The 26364-nt window shown below is 41.7% G+C and overlaps 1 protein-coding gene across 1 annotated transcript in view; it reads right to left on the bottom strand.

Annotated features, from left to right (window-relative positions):
* The window catches only part of stard13a (StAR related lipid transfer domain containing 13a), a 52839-nt gene extending 30563 nt beyond the window's left edge, over nt 1-22276 (bottom strand). Inside the window, exons 1-4 of the mRNA XM_023416603.2 lie at nt 21199-22276; nt 17103-17237; nt 13317-13499; nt 9602-9632 (exon numbers count right to left, since the gene is read on the bottom strand). Coding sequence (XP_023272371.2) covers nt 9602-9632; nt 13317-13499; nt 17103-17237; nt 21199-22116 — 1267 coding nt within the window. The 5' untranslated portion in view covers nt 22117-22276. The remainder of the gene's footprint in view (nt 1-9601; nt 9633-13316; nt 13500-17102; nt 17238-21198) is intronic.
* Between the last annotated feature and the right edge of the window lie 4088 nt (nt 22277-26364).

Here is a 26364-nt window from a genome sequence, read left to right as displayed (position 1 = left end):
ATATAGTCTGTGTGACGGATTGTTTTTGCATGTACACCAAAATAAGGTATTTTACAACCAAACACAGGGCAAACACCAAAGTGTAGCATAAACGTAACATAAAGCACAAAATACACAAACAGAAAGCGTGCATACATTAATGTATCTATGTATAAGTGGACGCACATATATTCACTTTACACACTCATACACTCATAACCTGGTGACCCTGTGCTCTCTGTGCAAACGCTATCGTGTGTGTGGCCGCAGGATTAAGGGATTTTAACACATTATCACGGCCAACTACAGACACAACTGGCTTATAATCAGAACACTCTGACACAACTCCGAGGAGCAGAGGATTAAGTGTCACTGACGTTCTCCGTGTTTTCTTAAATCCTTTTTGAACATTTAAAACTCAAGGAAATTTACAGGAAGGAAATGGATCCGACCACTGCAAAGGAGGAGGACGGAGACGTTTGCTGGGTCGGTATTTTAAGTTTCACACAACGCTGTTAAACTGTGAAGGGGCTAGGGTTAGGTTTAGCCCGAGCATTTGGTCCCTTTTCTTTGTTTCTATTTTCACGAGAAGGGAAAATACTGTGGGTAAGCTGTGATTTTACAACCTCTATCAGCGAGCAATCAACAGGTCTCCTGTGCGGCCAGCAGCAACCTCTAATTAACACAAACACTGACAACGCTTTCACAAAAGGCGTAAAAGGAGTAAACCTCCTAATTAGAGCAAGAAAATTGCTGTATTAGACACAGTGCTTTTTCATTTGCTTTTAATAACTCGAGAAAACGATGTCGATTAGCACCAATCAATCAGATGTTGCATCGTCCAACTGTATTGATAAGTAACTGGAAATATAATTGAAATCTGTGGTGTTAAACAACAATAAAAAGTAAAAAAACATATATCCCCCAGACTGCAGTAAAACAATCTGTTTATTCTCTAAAAACACTTTTGTGAGAGAACTCCTAGCAAAATAATTCTACTAACCAGAGACACTGAAATTATATTTCACCTTTAAAAGATACTAACTGGACTGCGCCAGCCACTGCAGTGACAGACATGTGCACTTAAAGATGAAGTGGAGGTTGAGAAACAGAACAAGTGTGAAAGAGAGAGGTCGCAGGTCAGAAATCAAACACTTCTGTGGGAAAACTACAAAACGTCCAGTGTCTTTGATCCGGGGTCAGTTTTGTGTTTCTCCTCTGTGATGTTAAAGGCTCTGATACACGGATGGTGAGCTGGTCCTTGAGGTAAACCTCTACTCCAGGCAGAGAGAGAGAGAGAGAGAGAGAGAGAGAGAGAGAGAGAGACAGAGAGAGAGAACACCACAGGAACACTGTCTCGCAGAGGCAGCAGCCAATCAAAACAGCAACCTAACACATTCCAGGGCTCGAACGGCCAATCAAAGCAGCACAATGGACATGTTCTGGACAGACCCGGGATCTGATTTTCAGAACAAATACACAGCAGAGCATGGGCGTCTCCACAGGGAGAGCAACCAGATCTTGCAGTGGTTACAGAAATGGACAGGGCTGTTTTGTTTTGTTTTTTTTGACAAGGCTGCTGTCTTCTATAGAGGCTGAGGAGGAGGAGGTGGCGGAGCGGGGGGGGGGGGTCGAGTTTCTCCCTCTTCTTCCTGTCTCCAATGCCAGGTCATCCGAGGTTAGGAAATTGTGTCAAATGAGCAGAATGACGAGCCAGAGTCAAAAAATATTGCACAAAACTGCATGTGATGGTCACAAAGATGCTCTCTCATATTTTTGTTCGCCTGTCTCCAGCGGCTCGAGATCATCCGTCGAATATTCCTGTTGTATTTTGATCTACTGAGACCGCAGATAGTTTTCTACACATTTTCTAAGTGAATTTGGAATAAATTTCACTGCTCTGAACGTTTTATTACTTTTTATTATTATAAAAAAAAAAAAGCTTACAGTTTCCAGGTTTGTTTTTTTTATTTTTGCCACTGTGTCTAGTATTACTATAAAAAGTCATATGCATGCAGAGTCAACGGGTTCAGACTAATTAATGATTTAACAGATCACGTGACCCCTCCTCTCTCCCAGCTTCCTTAAATTCACATGTCTGCTCAGCTACCATGTACCCTTTCCCTTCCTCCTCCTCCCCCTCCTCCCCCTCCTCCTCCTGCTCATTTTTTTTCTCCTCTTCATCCCTGCCACTGTCTCCCTGGTCTCTTGTCTTCTATTTTCAGCAACACTCAGTCATTCAGGCCAAGCTGCTCAGCTCACTTGACTCTGCTGTTGGAGCTTGAAACACACACACACACACACACACACGCATACATAACTCCCATCAATAAACAAACTGCTCACTTCAAACCTTCGGGTCAATCAAAGCTAAACAAACGAGGAACCCAGATGGCGAATCGTCCTCATGCAAAAAAAAAAAAAAGAAAAAGAAGAAGAAGACTCCAGAAGCATTTCTCTCATCCTGAGAAAGAAAATCGCCAGCAGCTTGTTAACCTGCAGTGAGCAGCACCAGTCTGCTTAAAGTGGAAAACATCCAGATTAAATGAAACCATTGAGCAGATGGCACAGTGTGACCTTGACCTAAATTCCTAGCTCATACTATCTGTTTTTAGTGATCCCTGAGAGCGCACACACACACACACACGCACACACACATGCATCTATGCACACACACGCATCTATGCACACACACCTAGTCATCTCACGCAGTATTCTATATGTGGCTCACGCTGGAAACAGTGTTTTTAGCAAATTAATAAAATAAAATACCTTCCATATAATTATAACTTTTACAACAAGGTAAATAAAAGCTAAAATGAAAAATCTTAAACAACACAATCTTGATTGCACAAAGAAAACATATCTGTGCCTGAAAAATGGAAGTTTAAGCATTCAGAGGTGATATTGTTCACTTCACCCTTGACTTTGATACATCAGGGAGACAAAGTGATTGACGGGGGGTTCCTTGCAAAAGCAAAAGCAAAGCCAGCGAAGACTCGACAAGAGAGGAAATGAGGAGGGAGAGACGCGCGAGATCAGAAAAGAGGCAAACGCAAATTAAGACGAAAACTAAAGCAACAACGACGTGAAGTCCTTTTTTGTTCAAAGCTAGAACACATTTGATTTTCCAGTGGGAGAAGGAGAATGCCTGAGTGGAAAAGATTCAGATTTTCCTGCCTGACATTTGAATCTGATCAGCAGGATTCACTTAAGTACAGCAGAATGAAAAAATAATGCATGTTTTTATTATTTGTAGGATCCATATGCTTCTCATGTGTCATCGAAAAGAAAAAAAAAAGGGACTAAACTAAAACAGCAACATCACGGCGATGTTGTTCACATGGACTTGAATCCAACAGCATCAACGTCTGTGTCAATATTTCTGCACGAGCCGGTGAGGAATGCTGCTCGTGTCAATCCTTAGGAAAAATGGGCCAGGAGGAAAGTGGGTCAGGAGCTAATTCAGAGTGTCAGTCCCCTCACACTTGGCAATAACAACAACAACAACAACTTTCCTTGTCAAGCCCGTGAAGATAAGTCTGCTGACATCGTCCACCTCCTGCTCAGGACACTGCACGGCCCTACAGCGGGAGATGGCTATCACTGTGGCCAGCCTGAGGCCAGAGGACACAAAGCAAAGGTCTCCGCCTGAGGACCCAAGAGGAGAGATGATACGGATGGGAAACAGAGGAAAGGAAAGCAGGGATGTGGAGAGCAGACACAGCCTGAGGTATGAAGCACGGAGCTGAATGGGGAAGGGTAGACATCGCATTTGGAGACAGAAGGGGGGGTCTGAAAGGCGAGCGCAGAGGGCTACGGGGCTGTGGGCTGTGGGTATGGAAGCAGGAGGACCTGGGGCAGGACCGGGGAGGGGAAACAATAGCTAATGGACACGGAGGAAACTCCACAGGTCACGGGGGTGCAGATCACATGCTGATAGGAGGCCTTGTTGCTGAGTGTCTCATTTTAAAGGCACTTAGGAGCGATGTACGTATAGCGAGGTTTTTAGCTGTTAAAATAAGCATTTCAGTAAGAAAATCCTCAAAGACCGACTTCCTTCCTCCAGCCTCTTCTCCGTGCAGGACCACACACAAACACACGTGTGTACAGGCAATACACAGATATGCACTCATGCATGTGTCGCCAAACACACATGCCAACACACGCACACACACACAAGCGCACAAAGCGGTAGAGTCTCATGTGCACATTAGTGGTGCTTAAGAGATGCCAAACATAATGGTGTTTTTGCTACAATCAAACTATCATTATAATGCTCTCTATATAACGATTAACTTGAACATGGCAGCCATTATCACAAACATTAGTGTAGTGTGTAATTATAGTGGAGCATAAAGACTGAAGAGTAATTATTGTAACAAAGTGGAACTCCACTCACAGTATCTTTCTACTCTGCTTCACTGCTGCACAATACGGCCTCGGAGGTGAATGGTGTGCGTGGTCGTCCTCTTTGCCGTGCAGGTGCTGTGTTGTCTAAAACAGGCTAAATGATAAGAAAAACACTTAAAGCTTCTATAATTAATATTTTCACACAAATAATGGATCAAATGATTTACAACCCCACAGAGATTTGTCACCCGACTCAGCAGTTTCCATTAGCTCGACGGAGAATTTTACCGTCTTTCAGCTCTTTGTTTTGGTTTTATGACCCATAATTTCACTGTTTTGGTTCAATCTCACAGCTCTCATCAGCATTATTTCCCGACACAGCAGATGTCAAAAACAGCACAGATTAACCACTGTACCTGACCTGCTCAGCACTAAACAGCAGACAGACAAAGTTAGCAACTAGCTGCTGAACATAGTGCAGCGTTGAGCAGTAAAAGAGTGACAGATATTTACCCCAGGACTTGGAGGAAACCAAAGCGGAGCTAAAATGAGAGTGAATATCAGCCAGGAATGCTAAAGTTTTTCCGTGTCTGCTGAGTGTGTAAACCGGAAACTGTTTGCTAACAAGTTCACCAAAAAAATCAAGATAATAATATGTCATTGTTGCGTTTACAGCTTGTGGCGTCTCAGTAATAACACAGGTAAAAGAAAGAGCCCGTCACTGCACAGGAAAACTGTGAGCACAGGACCACATGAGTACGTTAGGAAGGAGCAGTTTAATGGCCAGAGTGAACAAGAGGAAAGATTACATTACAACATTACATATTGGCACCTGACTGTTGATTTAAGACAGAGTTGGAAAACTGTGAACCTGTCCTTTAAAAACTTTACAAATGACTGCACGTGTTCCCTCAGCAAATAACTCCGTGATAAAAGCTGGACTTCATTTGTTGCTGTTTTATTCTGATAATTAAGTTAATGATAAATCAAATTGATCATCAATAAATTTTTTCACATTTCTGTTATTTATACTCAGTTTCTTTCTGTGCAAATTCAAAATAAGAAGGAACCAAACAGGTGTATGAAAACTTTTCTACCAAAACGAGGTTTCAGCAAGATGCTGGTTTGGGACTTTGGTGTAAAGTCAAAGTTTCAACAGTAAATATGTGTTGACTTTGTGTACTGATGCATTTACAAGTCTTGTCGCATGTTCTTTCCACATGCGAGCGACACAAAGGATTCATAGTGAGGTTTAAGTATCACACAGACTGGAATACAGCAAACAGCTACCGTGAAACAAATCAAGGTGGAAAATAGACATGGAAACAAAAAAACAAAAAAACAAATCACAGTGCGGGTCGAGTTACAGTTTGAATGGTCAGAAGAGACAGCAGAGGGCAGAAAGACAGAGGAAAAATGAAAAGGGAGATGTGAAGGAAGAAACAGAGGGAGAGACTGGGACTACAGCCAAATCCACTTCCAGACTTGTTAAAGCACTGCTGCAATATTTACCACACACACACACACACACACACACACACACACACACACACACACACACACTGAGTTAATAAGGACCCTCCGAGCATCACAAATCTTTAATGTATGCAATCTGGTGGGTCTACATCACAACTACAAACACACACAATGCATACACACAAACACACACACACACACACACACACACACACGTTAACACCAACAAGTCACCATGATTAAGTTATAAAGATTTATTGACAGTTAATCACTGAGCCAACTGCTTTTCTGTGTCAGGTATCTTATGAATAACACACAGCAGCAACAGTAGAGGTTTTCTTCACACAGTCACACACACATATACACACACACACACACACACACACACACACACACACATTCACAGTTACACATGGACAGACTGAAACCTCTGTCAATTTGGGCACAAGTTAAAAAGACGAAAATCAAGGAAGTGTGTGACTCCACTAAAATGAGAGACGGACATTAAATGGACGTTAAATGTCAGCATGATGCTGCCTCGAGGAAAATGTGCGTCAGATGCCTGCCGGAGCCATAAATCAGCTGAATCCCTCCAGTCCAACATATTAAAAACATATTACAGACATGCAAGGGACACACTAAAAGGATCCACGGGCCATAGGTCGAGATTAGCTGCAGCCTCCCCGAGCACTTTCTAATAATGTGTAAATTCTGACGGATTATATGTTTTTTTATAATCCTGGACTTGAGTGAAAATGTTAAGAATGTGTGTGTTTAGTTCAGGCCAAGGTCATTTGTAGCTTACCAGCTGTTCTAAAATAGCAGCACAACATCTAAAATATCTGCGAGTGGTAAAGTTCACCACAGCAGTAGTACTGTAGTGCACTCATCTAGCTCGTCTGAAAACATGGAGAGCTGGAATTCACGCCGGATTCAAAAGACCCAATAATGAAATCTAGCAAAGTCTCAGAGCTTTAAAAGCGAATGTACATGTGTTAAACTGCAAACACAGTATCAACTCTCGGCCATTGAGGTCCGAGTCGTGTCCCAAGTAAAGAGGAGCAAAGCTCCAAGTCCAAGCCCTAAACCCAGTGCTCCATACCCTGCACATTTGTATTATTTCAGAGCACCTTCATTGATTTGTTGAGTGTTTCGACACCGCTTTGTCTTTCCCTCCAGCTTGAGCACTGTGATTGGCTGCTGTCACATTCATTCGAAATTTAATATTCAAAGTATTCAGAGAAAAACACAGAGATGATTTGCTCTCAAAGTCAAAGTCGAGTTAGTAGCCACTTGGTACATGACTCAGAGCCTACTGCAGCATACAGCAGCCTCTGCTCACTACAGAAAACTATAGTTATGATATACTGTGTAAAAAACATTAGTCATCTGCTTGCAGCGCATGTGGCTCCAGGTTATTTTAGGTGAGTCCTTTGTCTGCAGCATCTCACTGCTGGTCCTGTTCACTATGTGTAACAACCAGGAAGGCATCATACTGTATATCTCCTACTCATGACACAAGTACAAATACTTTCCAGTGTGTTCAGTAGCAGCTGCTTTGTTCCCTGACAGTGAAAAATTACTTTTTACATGTTATGGAGCAAGTGATTTTCTTTTTTTTCCCAAGCGATTTAGGTCGAATCATACTATTAAAGGTGGGTCCTAAATCACGAGGGTGAGGCCTCAACCTGGGATCATACAATCTCCTGAGGTTCTAGGTACATCAGGTTTTCATTACTTACAAATGTTCCACAAAATACAAGAACACCAACCCCCTCAGTTGCGTGTTTAGTAAAAAGCATAACCATATGAATCTTACGCAGAAGTTAATCTAGTCAGATTTACCTTTGCTGATTTGGTAAGGAAAGACATTTTTCCTTTATCCCTGTTGGACAATAATAACCTGACTTGGAGAGTAAATGAGGACTGAATGTAGAACTAATGAGGCACCACAGATGTTTGACAGGTCATTCAACAGAGCAGCCAAATCAAGCAGGCGAAGTAAATTGTCGTAAGCCTTTTTGTGAATTGTGCAGTATGACTGAGGTAAAACAGCACAGGCACCGTGGGGGTGACCTCTCAGATTAAGAGATCATTGAAATACAAACAAACTTGAGATCAAATAAAGCGCTTAAGCATCTATACAAAAATACTCATCTGTTATTACACATTAATTCTCCAGAAAAAAAAAAAAGTATTGAAAATAAATCCTTTCATCTTTGCAGGGATTAAAACATTTTCCTCAGTGGCCTGAGGGCAGATTCGTTTTATAAACCAAATACCGTCTCGGCATGAATTCCCTTTCACACACACACACACACATGTTCAAGAAAAAAAAGGCACACTAAAGAAACACATCAAAGATATGTGATTAGAAAAATACAGTCAGATAAGAATAAGAAGACCCCCGTGCAGAGAACAGGTATGGATTCCACGTTTATCTGGCAGAGAGCGGAGTGAATGTCAACTATGTGAGCACAGATATGTGCATATCATATCTTGTCGCTTTGCAGCGAAGACACAGACCACACAGGCCGACAAACACTGATTGATTAGACGGGATTCCTGTCAAACAGCCAAAGTGTTTCCTCATATCAGAGGAGAAAATAAACACGCTCAAGTGAGAAAACAAACCTGAAGCACGAGAGCCCAAACACTGAAACTAATCTACACTCCTCCCTGAGCGCTGTCGTGTTCGGATGCAACATGTCTTACTCTAGGGCACGTACACACACACACACACACACACACACACACACACACACTCTCACTCTCATCGTATGCCACAGACGGCATCACCTCTGACCTCCCTGCAGCTCTCTGGGGCCTCATTACCCCCCCAATCACCCTCCTACTGCACCTCTCCTCCGTGGACTCCCGTTGACAGTAATGTGACCCTTGTTGAAGATGGTGCAACATCGGAGACACCCCAACTGTTACGGCATGTACACACACACACACACACACACACACACACACACACACACACACACACACACAAACACGCAGACAAAACATACAAAAATAAACAATCCGGCAACGCAGTGAATGCAAGCCTGTCGCCAAGACATCTCCCCAGGTTGCACTTAACTACAGTCGCCATGACGCCTGTGCATGTCAATCAAAAGGGACACACTCTGAGGATAGGAGATATGGACAGGGGGTCAGAGTTGGACTCATTAATCATCTTCTCAGACTCTTCTATCACAGTGTCTGGGAACTTGAGTCCCAGAAGGAAAAGAGAGTAAAGACAAAAAAAAAAAAAAAAATTCAGGACCAGAGGGGAAACATTATATTAATGTTCCGTTTAACATGACTGATATTTTCAATCAGAAGAGCTTTGTTTTTGTTCTGGTGAAGGAGAAGATAAGCTTCTGTGTGTTATCAACGAATTCCACCGAGTCATGACTTCAAAGCACAAAGCGTTTGTGGGCGTTCATATTATTATTATTTTTTGTTTGTTTTTTTTTGTATGAACTCACCCAAATATCTGTGTTTATGCACCTGAATATGCACATGTTGTGTATGTGTCCAGGCGAGGCTGTGTGTGTATGTGTGTGTGTGTGTGTGTGTGTGTTATAGTAGAAACACTATATCATTACTTCTGGGTGGTTGAGGTTTGACGTTCAGGCTAGGAATCCTGTGGGAGACATTCCCAGAAGTCCGGTTTTATCCCAAAGTGGGAATGCAAACAATCCAACAGAAAGGATAGTGAATGAACACAAACCTCCCCTGTCACACAAATACACACACACACACACACACACACACTTTCACTTAAGGGTTATCATACCTGCTGATCCACTGGTGATCCTTGCAGCCGCCTGAAATGAAAAAAGAGAGAGAGGAAGAAAAGGAAAACACAGTGAGTAGCAAAATAAAAGCAATAAAATATACATGAACACAAAGACTCGAGTTTTGGAGAATGTAAACTCAATATTCGCCAAAGACAATGACTCAGTTTCCCTCATACGCAGCTACACTGGGAAAATGACTCAAATTCTAAATCTGGTTCAACCAACAGAAACAGATTTCATGAGTGTTCATCTCGCTCGATCATATGAAAACCTATCAAGACCCAAACGGCTTATTTGTTGCACTATCAACCAGATTCACTGGAATCAAAAGAAGAGAAAAAAATACATGTGAATATTATTTTGTTTAACTGGGTGACATCCGCTTGATGAATGAGGCTGAAGCTCCCTCTGGAAAAACAACTTAAATCATAATAAATGATGCGATTAAATTAGAGGAAATTGGAAAGGATATTGCATGTGTGTGTGTGTGTGTTTGTGTCTATGTGTGTGTGTTTGTTCGTCCTCTTGAGAGTCTGTGAGCTGGTTTGGAAAGATGAGAAGGAGAAAAAGAGGACGCAACAGAAAAGGTCAATCAAAATAGATGGTGCTAACTGAGGTAAAAATAAAATAAATAAATAACAAGGGTAGAAGAAAAAAGAGTGAAGGACAATAAGGTTGAGAACAGTAAAATCCACCAGCAACAACCACATGACTTAAAACTACACAGGAAATTGAAGCTTATAGACTCTGGACTCTGGGACTTTTTAAATGTATGTGTGTTTGTGATGTACTCCTCATGATCACAGGAACTGACAAAGATCAGGGAATTTATGTCTGGGCCAGATTAATTTCCTAACCTGTGTATGAAACATTATCCCAGCACAGATTTGGCATCATGAATGCTGCCACTGTCACAGGAAAAACCCCACATCCTTACAAAGAAGCTTGGGCTTTACCAAACGAGCCACCTTTAGTTTCGCAATTGCACAGGAAACTCTGCATGATGCACACAGGTTTACCTCAAGGTCATAGTGTACGCCGTAAATTACCACACAAACTATCACCTGTCATTTCAAGGTTGAAAAAGGACAAAAAGTTGAATGATTTACATTTAGTTTCACAAGTCTGAAACTTCCGGTGTTAATTTTAAGCCGTTCTTTTAAATAGCAGGAAATGACAAAATATCTCACTCTCATAAATCTTTCATTTTGTATCAATATTTAAGCAGACACAGCCCTAAAATTACCACCACAGTATCTGTGGAGAGTCATCTGCGCTGTTAGTTGGGTTTCAACTTTTAGTCAACTAAAGGTAACCACTGCAGCAGCGCTGACGGACTCCGACTGTGAACATCATTGGTCCAGGATAATAGAGAGGTTCAGCAAACAGCGGCTGTAAAATAGCAAAGATCTCACCAGAGGAAAACAAAAGAAAAGGTCACATCCTTCGAAAATGTCTCAGTCTCCAGTTAAACTCCCCATCTGTCAGTTCCTAACACTGTATAGACATGACAGCCTCTTCGTTTACACATCTAATCTTCCCATCCCACTGAAAGCCTGAAGGTGCACAAGTAGCAAATACTTCATGCTGCTGGATTATACAAACACACTACATCTTCCTATAAGTCCACGCTCAGTCTTTGATCTGAATGTTGCTCTTGTGAAGTGACAATATGAAAACTGAACAGCGAAACATTCATTACACACGGTGACAAATAAGAAAACAAGGACAACAATATTAAAAAAATGTTGCTGCTGCTGAATTACTGCAATTCTTTTACAAATTCCTGTAACACAAAATGTGGTCTAAATTTGGAGCTGAGAATCAGCTACGTATCTACGTGTGTGTGCGTGTGTGTGTGTGTGCGTCCATGTCAGTTTGGACAGCTGTACTTTATCAGTCACGGTTAGGCGAAAAATAAACCCACTCCTTAGCATCAGTCTGATCCCACGGCCCCTGCTGCTCTCTCTACCTACCCACACACACACACACACACACACACACACACACACACACACACACAGGACCAATAATTCTGACACTTCAGGACCAACTACACACCAACCAAAGGCATGTTCCACTATACTCTGCAGAGGCATGCCATCTCTTGTGGAAGCAGAACAATGAGCCTTTACTACTACGCCTCTATTGAGAAACAAAGAGAGCTGGCTCCACACTTTTCCCAGCACGGTCGGTCTTTGAGAACATCCACGTTTGTTTCATGTTTGTTTGGTTTGGTTTGAACTTTTCTTTTCTTTTTCTTTCTGTTTTGAGGATGAAAATTAAATGTTTTAATAATGAAATGCTCCTGATATATATCGTACATATAGATATTATTCTTATGGTCTGGCAAAACTATCTCAACTCAACGTCCACTTACTCTGTTTTCCCAGTGTTTTCAGTAACACGTTTTGTCAAACTACTATTTGCAAGATCAGAAATGAACATAACTTTTAAGACAACGTGGACGAGAACCCTTAGAAGCGCTAACAGCTCCTGAGTTTGCATGACAGCAGATCCAGGACAAGTGACAAAACTCCATGCTGATGAAGGCCATGTGAGCTGGGATTGGTTGATCAATCTACTTTTTCCAAGGTCAGTTCCAAAGTGTATTCATTCTTGATAAAACATGATTGGTGGACTTTTGAACCCTGTCACCAATTAAACTAATTTCCCCCATTTTCTTGCTCTTTACCTCCCGTCATCTGTCTGACTGTTGTCTGTGTTTTTTTGTTTGTTTTTTTATTTGAGGTGGTTTTTGTTGTTTGCCATAGTGCTGACTCAGAAAAAGGTGACCTTGCGTAATACTGAGCTGCCACATCCCTTTACTTTCACCTTATTTACACAACAGCAGGAAACATGCAGACTGTACAGGAGCCAAGGGAAAGGGAGGACGATGACAGACGAAAGGAAGGAAGTAAACTGAGGTTTTTAAAGAAAAAGTCAAAAGAGAAAATGAAGAAAACACCTACTTTCCTGGAAAGAGCATAGGACAGACATGAAATATAACAAGGCAGTGCAAAGGGAAATGAGAGATCCACATGTTTAGGAAGAGAGAAGCAGCTCTGACAAGGCAAAAATAAAATGCTCATTCCTTTCAGCATAGTACGCCTGAAAAAACAACAGATCGCTGACCACAATCACACTGCACAAAACAGGTCTGAGCCTTCAGAAGACGTTTCAAATTGAGTTTGGTAGACATCAAAACATTTCCTCAGACGATCAACTGATCAACTTATATCAATCAGACATGCCTCTGAAGCTCCTGTCTGCCTGGTCAGCTGCAAAGTGTTAGACGCTGGTTTAGCTCCAAACCAACGTGCACGTTGTTTCTAAAGACTTAGTTAACAGCGGCGAAGACTTCAGGTTTGAACTCAATCTGTGAGCTGATCAAACTGAGGTACATTGCAGATACCATCATATCTGCTTGTAATGGTGATCTAAGTAAACTCTGGGCCACAGTGGTTTCCCACAGGAGAAGGTGCAGGAGACTGTAGTGCAACTGCATTTGTGATTAAACAAAGAATCAGGACACAAAAAGTTTTTTGACAAATGAATGCGCAATTGTTTCCTTCCAAACAGCTTTCTACCATCTTATCTATAATGTGTATAGAGGGATAACCAGGAAGCAGCGACCACATATACTGAAGGTCACTACAAACATACAGCTAGCTAAACGGCTAACACACACAGAGGCGCAGTGTGGCTCACCCTGGTCCGTCGAGCATGGAGGTGTGTAGGGGACGAGAGGGACGAACGGGTCAGAGGTCTGCTGCGGGTCAGAGGTCGCGAGCGCCGTCTGGTGAGTGGTTCAGGTATGTCTGAAGCTCTGATGGCTCCCTGATCCTGGCTCAGGGCTCGGCTCGCCATCCTGCTCACAGCGGGAGCACCCTGCTGGGAGGACGGAGGAGAATTAGTCAAATGTGATCCTACGAATCCCACATGAGACGCTGAGATTGAAAGTTCATTCTCGATCTGACAAAATCTACGTGACCATGAGTTTCACTCAGGATCTCTTCTGGAGGCGTGATCTTTACTCAGCAGATGAAGTTGCCAAGTGGTCATGAAAATACAAACAGAACATCTTGAATTTATTTACTTTCACTATGTAAGAAACTGTGACAGCTGTAAGAACATCAGTCTCCATCTGTTGCTGCTGTTCATTCTTCTGTTGTCTTATATTAGCTGCAGCTGTCTCTCAAAATGAATGCTTTTATGCTAATTCAACACACACCGCAGTGTCTTTAGTTACGGTCTCTATGCGGCTGTGTCTCCTTCAGTCTCTTACCCCAGTCCCTGTCTTCATGTCACCTGCCTCTTCAGCAGCTCCCTGTATCTCTGTGTGGTTTCTGTGGAGTATCTAGCTGGTGTAGCTGGAGCTGGTGTATGTGGGGATTGTTTGACGATATAAGACACTGCTGACGATGGACGTGCCTGCCCTCCTCTCATTCAGAAAAATCCTTATCATCTCTGACCATCCTCGTCCCCTCTGTATGTCAGCTCAGTAGCAACATTGGAAAGTCCGTCCCGGCTTGACCTCATGACTCAACTACTGTACCCACTTCAGCGCTCGTTGCGCTTCCCGCTTTCCCCTCCCGTCCCACACTGAGCTGATAACATGGATATGTGTGCAAATGTGAGTGTGTGTGTGTGTAACTGAAAGTGAAGGAGGAATGGCATTAATTTCTGTAAACAGCATGCTTTTTTTTCTCAACCAAGAATCCAATCCACAAATGCAGGCGTGGAGAGACACATTTTCCCTTCATCACATACATACAATGCTTCCCTGTGTAGAAAGCTCCCTCTCTGACCCTGTAGAGCATTTCCATCACAGAGATGGCATGGTGCTGTGGCTAATTTCCTAACTGTGCGGTCACAGTTAGATAACAACATGAAGGACACTGTGTCTCCAAAACAAAGTGCAGTTCAAACTGAAACTTAGTGAATGTCTCATCTGAACTGTATTTCCCTATTTGCTACTTTTAATTAATAAGTGTTCTGTTCCATTTGTTCTCATTCAACTAATAGGAATTTAATGGAGAAAATTCCCACAGTGGAAAGTCCATGTAACAGAGGAGACTTGGAGTCTGCAGCCATGTTGGTGGCATTGAGAGGCTGTACTGAAGCACAGTGTTGCTTTGAGCCAAATCAATGCTAAACATTAGCATGCTAACATGCTCAGAATAATGTTGATGTTTAGCAGGTATAGGCTAATGTTTACCATGTCCAATCTATCTATCTATCTATCTATCTATCTATCTATCTATCTATCTATCTATCTATCTATCTATCTATCTATCTATCTATCTCTGTCTAGCACTAATTATCACAAAGTACAGCAGAGGCTGATGGAAAAGTTTTTTTTAGGTCATATAAATTGAAATTTTAGATGAAAAGTTAAGGGGTCGCTAAAGTTATTTATCCAGAAGGAGGCATGAATGTATGGACCAAATTTCATGATAATCCATCCACTATTTGTTGAGATATTGAGACATTTCCCTAAAACCCTCACACGCGAACATCATGGTGGCGCTAGAGGAAGAATCAGATGATCACATCATGATGATTAATTGTCTGGGAACCATGTCCGTCTGTGCAAAATGTCACAGGGATCCACCCAAGAGCTGTGGAGATATTTCAGTCTAGACCAAAGTTGAAAGCTGACAGACAGACATTACATCTGAATGACAAAAGAATTCACTTTTTAAAAAAAATGTAATTAGCATAATGAAAGGCGTGGTTAAAGGATGTTGTCTGATCTGAGTGCAGTGAGTGAGGAAAGAATTAAAAGACAATCAGAAACATTGTTTGGAACGATTGTGTTATTTAAAGAGTTGTTATATGTTAAGCTTCCTCTGACTGAAACTTCTTTGTTACTGTAGTTAAACAGACTATCTTGAGGGTGTTTAAGAGGAACTTCTGATATTTCACTACTGGTGAATTCAAACAAAACTTAATTCCTTATCACTCTGCCCTGCACCCAACCCTGAATGTCTTCTACTGCCAAAGAAGCAAAAGCTTTCTCCTGCTTCTGCTGCTGCTGTCTTACTCTTCTGGGCTGAGATCATTTAATCTTAATTACCCCATAAATATTTGACATTTTTGGAATAAATGGTCTCTCTGCTGCTCTTCTCCTCCTCTGGACATTTTTATTGATTTTCCTTTTCATTCATCATCATATTGTGCTGTATTGTGTATTTTACCATGATGGCTTACTGCAACAAAAAAAAAAAAAGAAAAAAAAAAGTACTTTACTGTGACATAAAAATACAGAGAATGTGATACACACAGCTAAGCATGTCTATTTTATGGCTGTTTTTCTGGCTTGCCAGACAGTTTGATTAAGATTAGCTTGATTAAATACAGTCTTTTTATACGAATTCCTAAACTTCTGTGCTGTTGGTTTAAGAGCTATTTGAGGTTACCAGATTTACACTTGGTAAGCATAATGAGGCAGCTGGAATGCCCTGTGAGAGGAGAACAGAGGAGCACAGCACAGCAGCCATCTCCAGACTGTTTCTCCTCCAGAAGTTATGTTAAATACACCTTTAAATAATAATATGCTGGAATAAGCTCAGCGCTTATTTCCAGATGGATGCCAGACGAATCAGAAACTACCTGATTTATGAAAGGCTTTAATGGCAGAAAAACAACAGGCCTGGAAACCATCCAAACTGTTCTTCTTAATGAATCCACCCCATATTAAATAGTGGGAGAGACTGCAAGCCTAGCAACCCATTCTCCTGAGTAGGCTCTCTGTCCAACATGTGTGTGGTACGCTGTTTGACTTGATGGTAAATTTTGCTGGTGTGTGAGTAGCCAACATACAGTATGGCTGAAAATGAAAGGCACTCTGGTACTTTTATTAGACTGTTCTGCAGTCTGATCAAAACTATATAATAGACATCATTCATTTTTGATTCTAATTCAAATTTCATGCAATCCTTTTATGTGATTTCTAAACGTAAGGTGCCCTCAGTTAAAACTGACAGCAGCACGTCAGACAGCCACTCTAACTGTCTGATCGACTCATGTGGAGGTCCTACGAGATTTTCATTTGGTTTTCAAGTGGTGATTAATTATGTTATAGCAACTCATAAGGAAGTTCTAAATCACACTCGTCTATAATTATATTTGTATAAAATTAACTAACTTTTTTCTAAATTAAAATACATACAGTTTTCACATTTAAAAACTTAATTTCATTAAGCTATGATTCCCAATTTAGGTATGATTAATCCCCTTTGAGTAATGGTCATAAAACATTTGTATTGGTTACTCAGAAGGTGGGTCGATGCATTTGCTCGTCAAAAAGTTCAAAAACTGTCCAATTCATGTTGTCTTCTTTTCAAATTATACTTAACTTAAGGAACCTTACATATGATATCTGTATACATCATCTTTGTGATTGTCTGTTAATTGTTCCTTCAACCTTTTTTTAAATCTTAATTTTTTATCACTATTTTTTATCCTTCAGGTCAACTGTGCTTTACTCACCACGGTGCTCTGTTGCTCCTGCTCGGCGCAGGCCTCGTCCGGGTGGGAGGAATCAGCGCTTCGGACTTCTCGGATCCCCTCACTGAGCTGATCCAACTTGTTCATCAGCAGGGTCATGGAGTCACACGCAGCAGCCTGAACGTACGGGTCAAGAGACACAGACGCAGGTAAATATGGCTCAAGGGGAAACTCTGTTAACACCTTGCACCAAGGCCTTTCATGTGTGCTGAGAGAGAGGGATCTGCTGAACCTCACTCCACACACACACACACACACACACACACACACACACACACACACACACACACACACACACACACACACTCCTCTTCCCCATCCACCTACTCCACCCTTCATTGCCTGCAGGCTCCTTGCAGATGAACATTGGGCTTTTTCAGCCTGCCTAGGGGTACACAGTGTACCCTACACTGTGGAGGAGGGGGTGACACCTTCTCAATGAGATTATTGTAGAGCAAGAAGAGAAGAGACGAGAAAAATATACAGCATATGGATAAAGATAGCAGCTAGTGAAGAATAAGCTGCCATTTGCTACATTTAAAAACAGCAACGTACCCAATGTACGTCATGTAAATCTGTTGTAACTGTCCATGTCATAGCTATGCACATACCTAAACCCTCGCTTTCCCTCTCTTTCCCTCTCCACCCATTGGTCGTGGACTCTGACTGAAACACTTGTTCACTGGCCTTCCAGGAAATGAACAAACTGCTTTGTCTCTAGGCCCTATGTGCTGCCAATCCCAGAGTCCCAGTGGCTGATAGCAGCACATAGGGCCCCTTTGAGGAGCTTGAAGTCCAAAAACAGCCCCCTCACTCACACACATACATGCATACACACAAGCATGCCCTCACCCACACCCACCCACCAACCCACCCACTCACACACACAAACACACCCTTCTGTCCACTCCTATTCCCAAAACCCCATCATGTTGACCAGTTTAAAAAATATCTGCAGTAACGGCTTTGGCAGTGAAGCCATTTCCTGTGCGTTACAGCCCCCACATCTCCAGATTCCTACACACAGGAACACAGAAGGCTGCCTATGTGCAGCAGGGTGCTATTTTTACCCTCACTATGGGGGACAGAGCCGGGGCCAGGGGAGAACATGGGGAGTGGAGGCTTTTCAGTGGCACGAGTGACTGCAAACATGAACACTCGCAAACACAGAGAGAGAGAGAGAGAGAGCTGCAAGTAAATGTGCAAATGTGAACACAAGTGCACACCACTGCGTACACACACACAGACACACACTTGCACACATTCAGTTTTGACAGCACAGTGCTCTCAAAGTTCATGAAATGTTAATAGGCTTCAGTCTAAAGTGTTTACAGAGGATAGAGCTCTTAATGCATCACTGTATCTACGCTTCAAGAGCATTTCATTATTTGTCTGAAGTGTCTTGGACAGGCTGGGGCGCCTATTATCGTGATGCATCTCAGTATGAATAGCTAAAGAAGTGTACCCTCAGTCTATTAGTGCTCTGAAGTGAAACTAATAATTACGTTGACATCTTGTTCTACAGAGGAGAGGAAACATGGAAAAGAATATGTGTAGAATTTACCAAGAATGACAGAGTTTTTCCTTCAGCTGAATCCAGGTGAAATAATTTACTCAGTATTCTCACTCTTTGTGATCTTGAAAGCAGCAGCAGCCACTGTCAGCACCATTTAAAGGTCCCTTATTTTACACTTTCCCTGTGTTTTATTTGAAGTGTTGATCCATAAGAAGATATATTTGTTGTTTTAAGAACCAAAGACCATCTCAATGTAGTTTTACATCTCCTCTCTCAGGCTTTTCTCTGGAGCTCTATAGTAACAGGTCGGCGAGCCAATCGGAGGAGAGGCTCTCTGATTGGCCGACTGTTTTCTGAGTGAATAAATAAAAATATAGCAGATTTCAGGTATATACTCAAGACAAACCAAATCCTGTGAGGTTGGATGGTGGGGCTGGATGGGCTGAGCTTGGGACATGACTGAGGGCATTGACTGCTTTGTTGTGACATCACAAATTTACAAAAGTCCAGACGCCTCATTTTAAGGTTCAGTTTCTGAATACAAGCTGCGTGCATTTCTCTGTAGACTGAGCACTTTGATACTTTCACAGTATTAATATAGAACATAGACCTGCTTTATAACCAAAAAGACATGGACATCTCACTTTATACTATATGGGACCTTTAAGTCCAGTCCAAGACATGTTAAAGACCGAGTTCAAAGACGGTCAAGACTATAGGTAAGAACTAAAACTGACAAATCAAATCAGCAACCTGGTCCAAGTCTGAAGCAGGATTAAACCAGCTTCCACTCAAAACTCTATTCTGTCATTTGAGGGTTAGCTGTTTTCTGCCTCCAGAACCTCAAACACAATCATCAACTGGATTTAAACATCAAAACAGGAATTCTCCAGTCGTACTGCCTGTTATAAAGCTGCGAATATATAATAGACATTTGCCAAAATATGTATAACTAATTCTGATGATTTCCAAATCCAGAGAATCATGTGGCACATTCCTGTTATGAGGCTAACTATACCACATCACATGGAAATAAGAGGACAACCCTTTAAGATGCCCTAGTCATGCCTTTATTCAACTATTATAACATATCATACTCAAGTAAGAAAAAAATAATCAATTTTCTGTAACATTTTTTTTGATTTGATGAAAAGCTGACTTGGTTTTACAGTAATGTGGCCAAACGCCCAGTGAGCAGGGCTGAAAGCTACAGATCTGGGACATGACAGAGAAACTGTCATGAGATGAGACTCTAGCAGTACAGCCAAGATCCTAAGCCTCATTTCACTTTAAATGCTGTTTAATAACTTGTTTCTTACTCCAAATTCTTCAAATTATTTCATTTGGCAAAGTTGTTAACCCACATCGAGGAGTGTGACGAAAGTGCCCGAGCCAAGATATTCCAAGAATGCGGAGGCACAAAGGGGCCTCTTTGACTTAACAGGTATTCAAATGAGCATTGGCCTAAGCCTGTCCATAAGTGACTTTAAAAGCTACTTAGTCAAACTCTGAGAACGACATCACAAAAGGAGCACGGGGAGAACAAATCCTTTCATTTCAGTCCAAGGAGAGGGAGAACAGTGTGCAGAGTGCCAGAGGACCGTTATGGGAACGTGCCAGAGGCTGAGGGCTGCACTGACAGGTGTGAGAACACAGTCAGGGGGCACGCTCAGACTAAACGATGCCCGCTGGTGAAGTGCATGCTGGGAGGTGGAGATACCAGCGTGGGCCAGGAGAAAAAAAGAAATGAGAGGAATTTATGATTGAGGGTATCTCTGCCAAAATATTCCCTCTTGTTCAGGTACTGCTTTTTTTTCAACATATAAACACACAGTTTACTCATATAGCAAAGAATTCAAATGATACTGAAGCTATTATCTCCACATTTAGCAGCATAATATGTATTATGTAAGAAAACAAGAGGGTGTCTGCACTGGATTACAGCTCCTGCAACAGACCAACAGTAGAGACATATAGGAAACATGAGGAGAAGATGAGAATAGGATAATTATGAGATGCCCAGTCAGAACCAGGGACATTGTGACCATGTCTGCAAAAAGGAAAAATATCCTGCTAAGTCGGGTAAATTCATTTCAGCAAAGACGTCATAGCTGTGATTTGGTATTTGGAGACCATCTGCTATTCAGTAGATAGCAGAAAAAAAGAAAAAAAAAAACCTTCACAACAAGCTCATGCTGATCAAAACAAATGAAACAATTTGACATTGCTGCCCTCTGGTGGTGCAGGGAGGGTTTTGCAGAATTTGATTTTTTTTTTTACATACTTGGCATGTGGCAGTGAGAAAAGCACAGGTGTCAATAATAAAATCACTGATATTGAGCGCGCTGCTGGCTCACACCGTCATGGCTTACTGGGAAACCTGAATCATTAATGTAAAAACCTGTGCTTTTCCTACAATGACAAGACAGATGTCCAGCTGTGAAACCGGCCAATCTGTAACACAGACATGCAGCCACTTAAGTGCTTTGCCTGGCAGTTCTACACAATGAATAAGACTTCTTTGTCTGTGTTATCACACTGCTCCTGTCTTGTTTTTCTTACCTGTTTGCCATTGTTCTCCTCTTCCTCCTGGCTACCTGTGAACTCCTGTTTGCCCTTGTCGGTGGGCTTTTGCCAGCCAGATGCAGCAGAGCTGTTAGGCTGGGCATCCTGTCTCTTCCTCAAGCACTTCCTGTTCCTGCTCAAGTTCCTACGGCGACGGCTGACCAGGAATTCCTTATATTGTAATGTCTCCTGAAAAACATCATCCTCATCCTCATCATCATCGTCATCCTCTCCCTCTTCAGTGTTGGATGAGGAGGACTCCCCACCATCAGAGCTGCCACTGGCAAAGCTCGCCTGGTTTTTATAATCGCAGAACACAATGGCGCTCGGGTGGTGCTTTACTATTCTGAGCAGATCCAATGAGCAGTCCTCTGATGCATCCACAGACGCTGGCAGATGGCTTTGGCTACTTTTATCCAGAGCTGGTAAAGAGGCAGGAAGCAACTCATCAGGACAGGAGGTCTCTGTGGGGCTCCCTTCTTGTTGCTGAGGTAGTGTGGCTCCACAATGTGCCTCCATCTGAGATTTACTGCCAACAGCAGCTCCGTCACCCTGTGACACCTCCATGTCCTGACCTCTTCCAGGAGCCTTGTCTGAGCTCTGGCTGCTTCCACAGTGTCCATTCTGCTTGAAATCAGGCTTAGTTGTATCACAAGAGGAGCAGCTGTCCGTCTCCAGCTCCGTCCATCTTTGAGCATGACGGGCCACAGGATCTAAAGCGCAACTTAGCAGAGGAACAGGTTCAGACATGGTTCCTCTGTGGTTGTTGGAGCTTTGGATCAGGAGGGGAACTTGACCTTGGAGGTCATCCAGAGGGTCACCCACAGCCTGGGGGTAAATATGCCTGTCAGGCTGCTGCTGAACAGGCAGTGCAGCTACTGGGCCTTCATGCATTACGAGGGAACCAGTCCTCATCCGGAAGTTCTTTTCTGTATTTCTAATGTTGAGCCTGATGAATTGATCAATCAGGCAGCTGCTAAAATGAAGCTATGAGTGGTTAATATTTTACACTTTGGCCCATATTTGAATCCCCCAGAAAATTCCTTTGATGTCTGAGCTGGAGTGAGAAGGAGAGACAGAAAGAGACCCAATGTAAATTTGGACAAATTGATTCATGTTCACACATGCACACTAAAGAATATATGCATGTATAATCCAGTGTTCGTGGTAAGTGGGTAAATAGCCTGGATTCAAGTGTGTTGCTTAAGAAGGATTAAATTACTGCTTAGGCAGATTTATCCATCCATTAAATCAATCATTCTTGTCTCTAAACATATAGACCTCTGGGCAGTGAGATGTGGCTCTGTACTCCAGTTTAACAATCTACTGCAGGGTTTCAACTCTACTGTCGTTAGATGCAGTAAAGTTTAAAATAAATTTGTAAAAAAAAAAAATAGCTCATTATACTGAATTTGCTAAAGTATAAAGTATAAATTGTAAAGAAAAATATATTTATGATGCAAAACATAAACGAAAAATGTTTTTAATGATTTTAATGTAATGTAATCTTAATTGTAATTTTTCCATTATTTTGAAATAGTGATGCTCTAGTTTGTACTGTATATAATTTTTTGGGCCAGAAAAACCACAAATGTCAATGTGATTGGCTCACGCCAAAGTCAACAAAGTTCGTCTTCATAACAACCGCACAGCGCACCACTCTGTAGCTGTCACAGTTTTTTTTTTTTTTTTTTTTGACAAAATGCATTTTGCTCAAACACATTGTTTTTTCCTGGTGGATATTTTTGGCCGCAGCCAACACACCCTTTCCTTGCCTGACATGTTTTCTTTGTCGTTCAAACACACAGTGGTGGGTTTTAAAATCCTGGTTAATTCTATAACTCTGCAGCTCAGACGGCATGTGTGTGTAAAAAACATACGAGTCCTTTCCTACAAGAGCTTCATAGTACACACTCGCAAACAAAGAGATGTTTGTTCCCAGGCCATGTGTCAGCCAGTCTGTGGAGAAATATTACTGTACAGTCACATGGTAACTGTTATTCAATTAATGCCAATAATTATTTAATTAACATAAAAGGGGCATTTGTCATGTTGAACATTTTCTTGACAAAAATATTCTATAGGAAGTTTTAAAGAAACACAGAATTCATATTTCAACATACCAGATGTTTTTGTACAGAAGCTGTATCATCCGAGAACACATCCAGCGCAGCAGCCTGAAGAAAGCGGGAGGGACACAAATATCCAGCTGAGGCGATTCAGTGCTTGTAAGCTGCATGACACAGATAAGACAGAAAGAGTGAGTTTATGTCTGAAAAGACATGAAATGCTGTGAGGGGAGGAGAGAAGAAGAAAGGGCTGAGGAATGCTTTTCCCTCCTACATTACCTCAGCAAGAAAACAGGGAGCTCCACAGGCAGGTGTTTGTGCTATATGTGCGTGTGTGTGTGTGTATGTGTATGTGTGCGTGTGTGTGTGTGTGTGTGTGTATGTGCATGGAGCAAGAGTGTTAATTTCCATGAAAATGCAAGCATATGTGTAAGAGAGAAAAAAAGATGCAGTCAAAGCAGATACAACATTCTGTTATGGAAGTGATGAACCAGATTAAATAGCTGCACGTACATTAGTCTTACGGACTTTGATTAAAAGGTTTGAGGTCTGTCGTGCAGCTCTCGCCCACCCCATTCCTCCTTTTCAATCGTTGCTGTATAATATGGCTCGAGGCAAAGGGTTTTTCACCTTGGAAGCACATTCCTTGACAACACATGAGGTAATGCTCTAAACTTGCTCTTATCCTCTGTGAAACTCTCATTTCATGCTTTCTGTAACTACAGCAAAGCCGTCTGTGAGCCTTAATCAACACGAAATGACTTATGGTCCTTACAAAGCTGTCGACGGACTGTGGAATTCCTCAAGTTTGCCAGCAAACATTGAATTTCATGTTTCGGAGGGAATGTCTTTGGTCAGGAGTAAAGACCTGCTATTTGTACGTTAACACTGAGGATGATTCTGCCTGTTGAGGCGTGTTTGACCCTCAAGGTCTTGGGGAGAAGAGATGTGGTCAAGGTGGAATAAGAGTTAAGAGTACAGTATTTCTGCTTTCTGTGATGTCTCTTCACACACAAACACAATAAAACTTTTTCCAAGTGACATCAAAGTATCTAAAAAGCTTCAGACGGATTTGCTGAGAATAAAGATATTGGATATAATTCATCTAAACACAAAGGGGCTCAGCAATGGTACAGTAAGTTTGCAGCAGTCTCAGTATAACAAGATGATATTCAAAGATCTCTCCTTGGAGATGGACAGTTTCAAAACAACATCTGTGGTTTATGACTGTGCAAATGTTTTTTATAGTGAGTTTAGGGAACAAAAAGAGCACAAACCAAATGCCATTGAAAGTATCACTATGTTCTTGGGTGAACTGACCCTGTAAAATACCTTTTCTCCCCTGTATGTGAAATACAAATTACTGTTAAACCATGCAGCATCAGTTGAACTATGAGGCTGCCAATTCATAAAAACACACTTCATGAGTCAAACTGATACATTATGAATGAGCTTCATAAATCATCTTTCCTGCAGGAACTTGATAAACTTCACCCACCGCCCCTCAGATGTTACACTGTCCTACATTGCAGTGATGATGGATGCATCTTAATTTTACTCAAACATTTCAATACAAGCAACGCCAACCTGCTGAGACACGCTCCTCCATATATAACATTCCTGTCACGGAGACGTATAGTTACCTGGGTCAGGCTGGAGAAAAGCAGGGCAAAGATAAAGACGAGAGAGGAAGACGAGGTGAGATTTGACAGGTAGATACAGTAAAGAACCAGCAAAACAACTGTGTCTATAACAGCTTGGGCCTTTTTTAAAACTACAAATCAGTTCCTCTGGGAGAAAGCACATTAAAAGTTTTATGAAGACTAGCTGCAGATTAAAAAACACACTAATACATCCACACTGATTATGTAAGCTGTGTTATCTTGGCAGTGTGTACTGTAGATACTGTGTAAAATATGAAAGACAATAAAACCTCATTTTGACAACAAACATTAATGTGCATGGAGGGAGATAAGCAAAGAAAAATTCACTTTCTAACTCTATCACTGCATACCAGAAAACTTGGATTTAAAATTCTCCACCTTCTTGGCCGGTGAGGGAGGAAAAATTGAATGACCGGATCAAATAATTTCCTATTTGTTTTTTGCATGAGAGCCTGAATGGATTCAGGGTAAAGTTTTTACTTTTTTTCCTTCTTTTGCTCGGCCCTAGATCAGACTGTTGGATAAACAAATGGGTTAACCAGATGGGGACCATAAAATAAGGGCGTTTAATAAGACCTCTGTACAAAAAGCAACACGTTTAGCATTACCAGCTCATACTTTCTCATTTCTATCATGGCAAGACAGCTTGGTGACATTGTGAGCTTTTGTTTCTGTGGCATGGGATTAACTGTCTCACATTCCTTGGTGGCAACAGACTGTTTCACTGTAGCCGTGTAAACACCTACAAATCCGTAGCAATAAAGAAAAGATGTTATCCTTCCAATTCCATATAGGATATAGGAAGATTAACCTGCTAGTGGGCCTCTGTTGACCTGTGCTGGACCTCTGTGAAAACCTTCCCCCTGGGCTTTCTACCAACAGGATACTGCTCATCCTGAGATGTTTACACAAAAGCCTTACACCGGCACATAACAACAACAGAAGCCAATCATTGGTGTCACCTGTTTGTGTATTGCATAGATACATGCACAGCACTGAGCAATAAAAATGATTTGGAGTAAAGCTGCACTGATTATAGTTGACTAATCGATTGCTAAGTCAACAGAAATATAATGTGCAACAGTTAATGGATTGTAGTAATATTTCATCATAGGAGAATTGCAAGGCTACAACCAATAATTATTTCCATTATCAATAGGCCTGACACTTAGCTCTGCATGGAGTCCCGCTGACATCCCTGCTACACTTGCAAGTATTCACATTTGAGAAGCAGGCGACTTTAATGACGGTGACTTTTAGCATTCTTCTTATAAAAGATCATTAATAAAATTTAATTAATAAAGTTGTTGCCTTTAATTTTCTTTACTGGTTGGTTTTTGGCTGTCAGAGTAAATCATCTCACTACCATATAATATAGGGCAACATTTCCGTATTGTGTATTTACCACGCGCCTGCAGCCTTTTTGAGCC

Source organism: Seriola lalandi, unplaced genomic scaffold, assembly GCF_002814215.2.
Source record: "Seriola lalandi dorsalis isolate HSWRI2012SDOR001 ecotype SW California unplaced genomic scaffold, Sedor1 jcf7180002054567, whole genome shotgun sequence".
Classification (NCBI taxonomy): Eukaryota; Metazoa; Chordata; class Actinopteri; order Carangiformes; family Carangidae; genus Seriola; species Seriola lalandi.
Note: the sequence above shows the minus strand (reverse complement) of the source record. Positions and strands in the feature narration are given on the sequence as shown.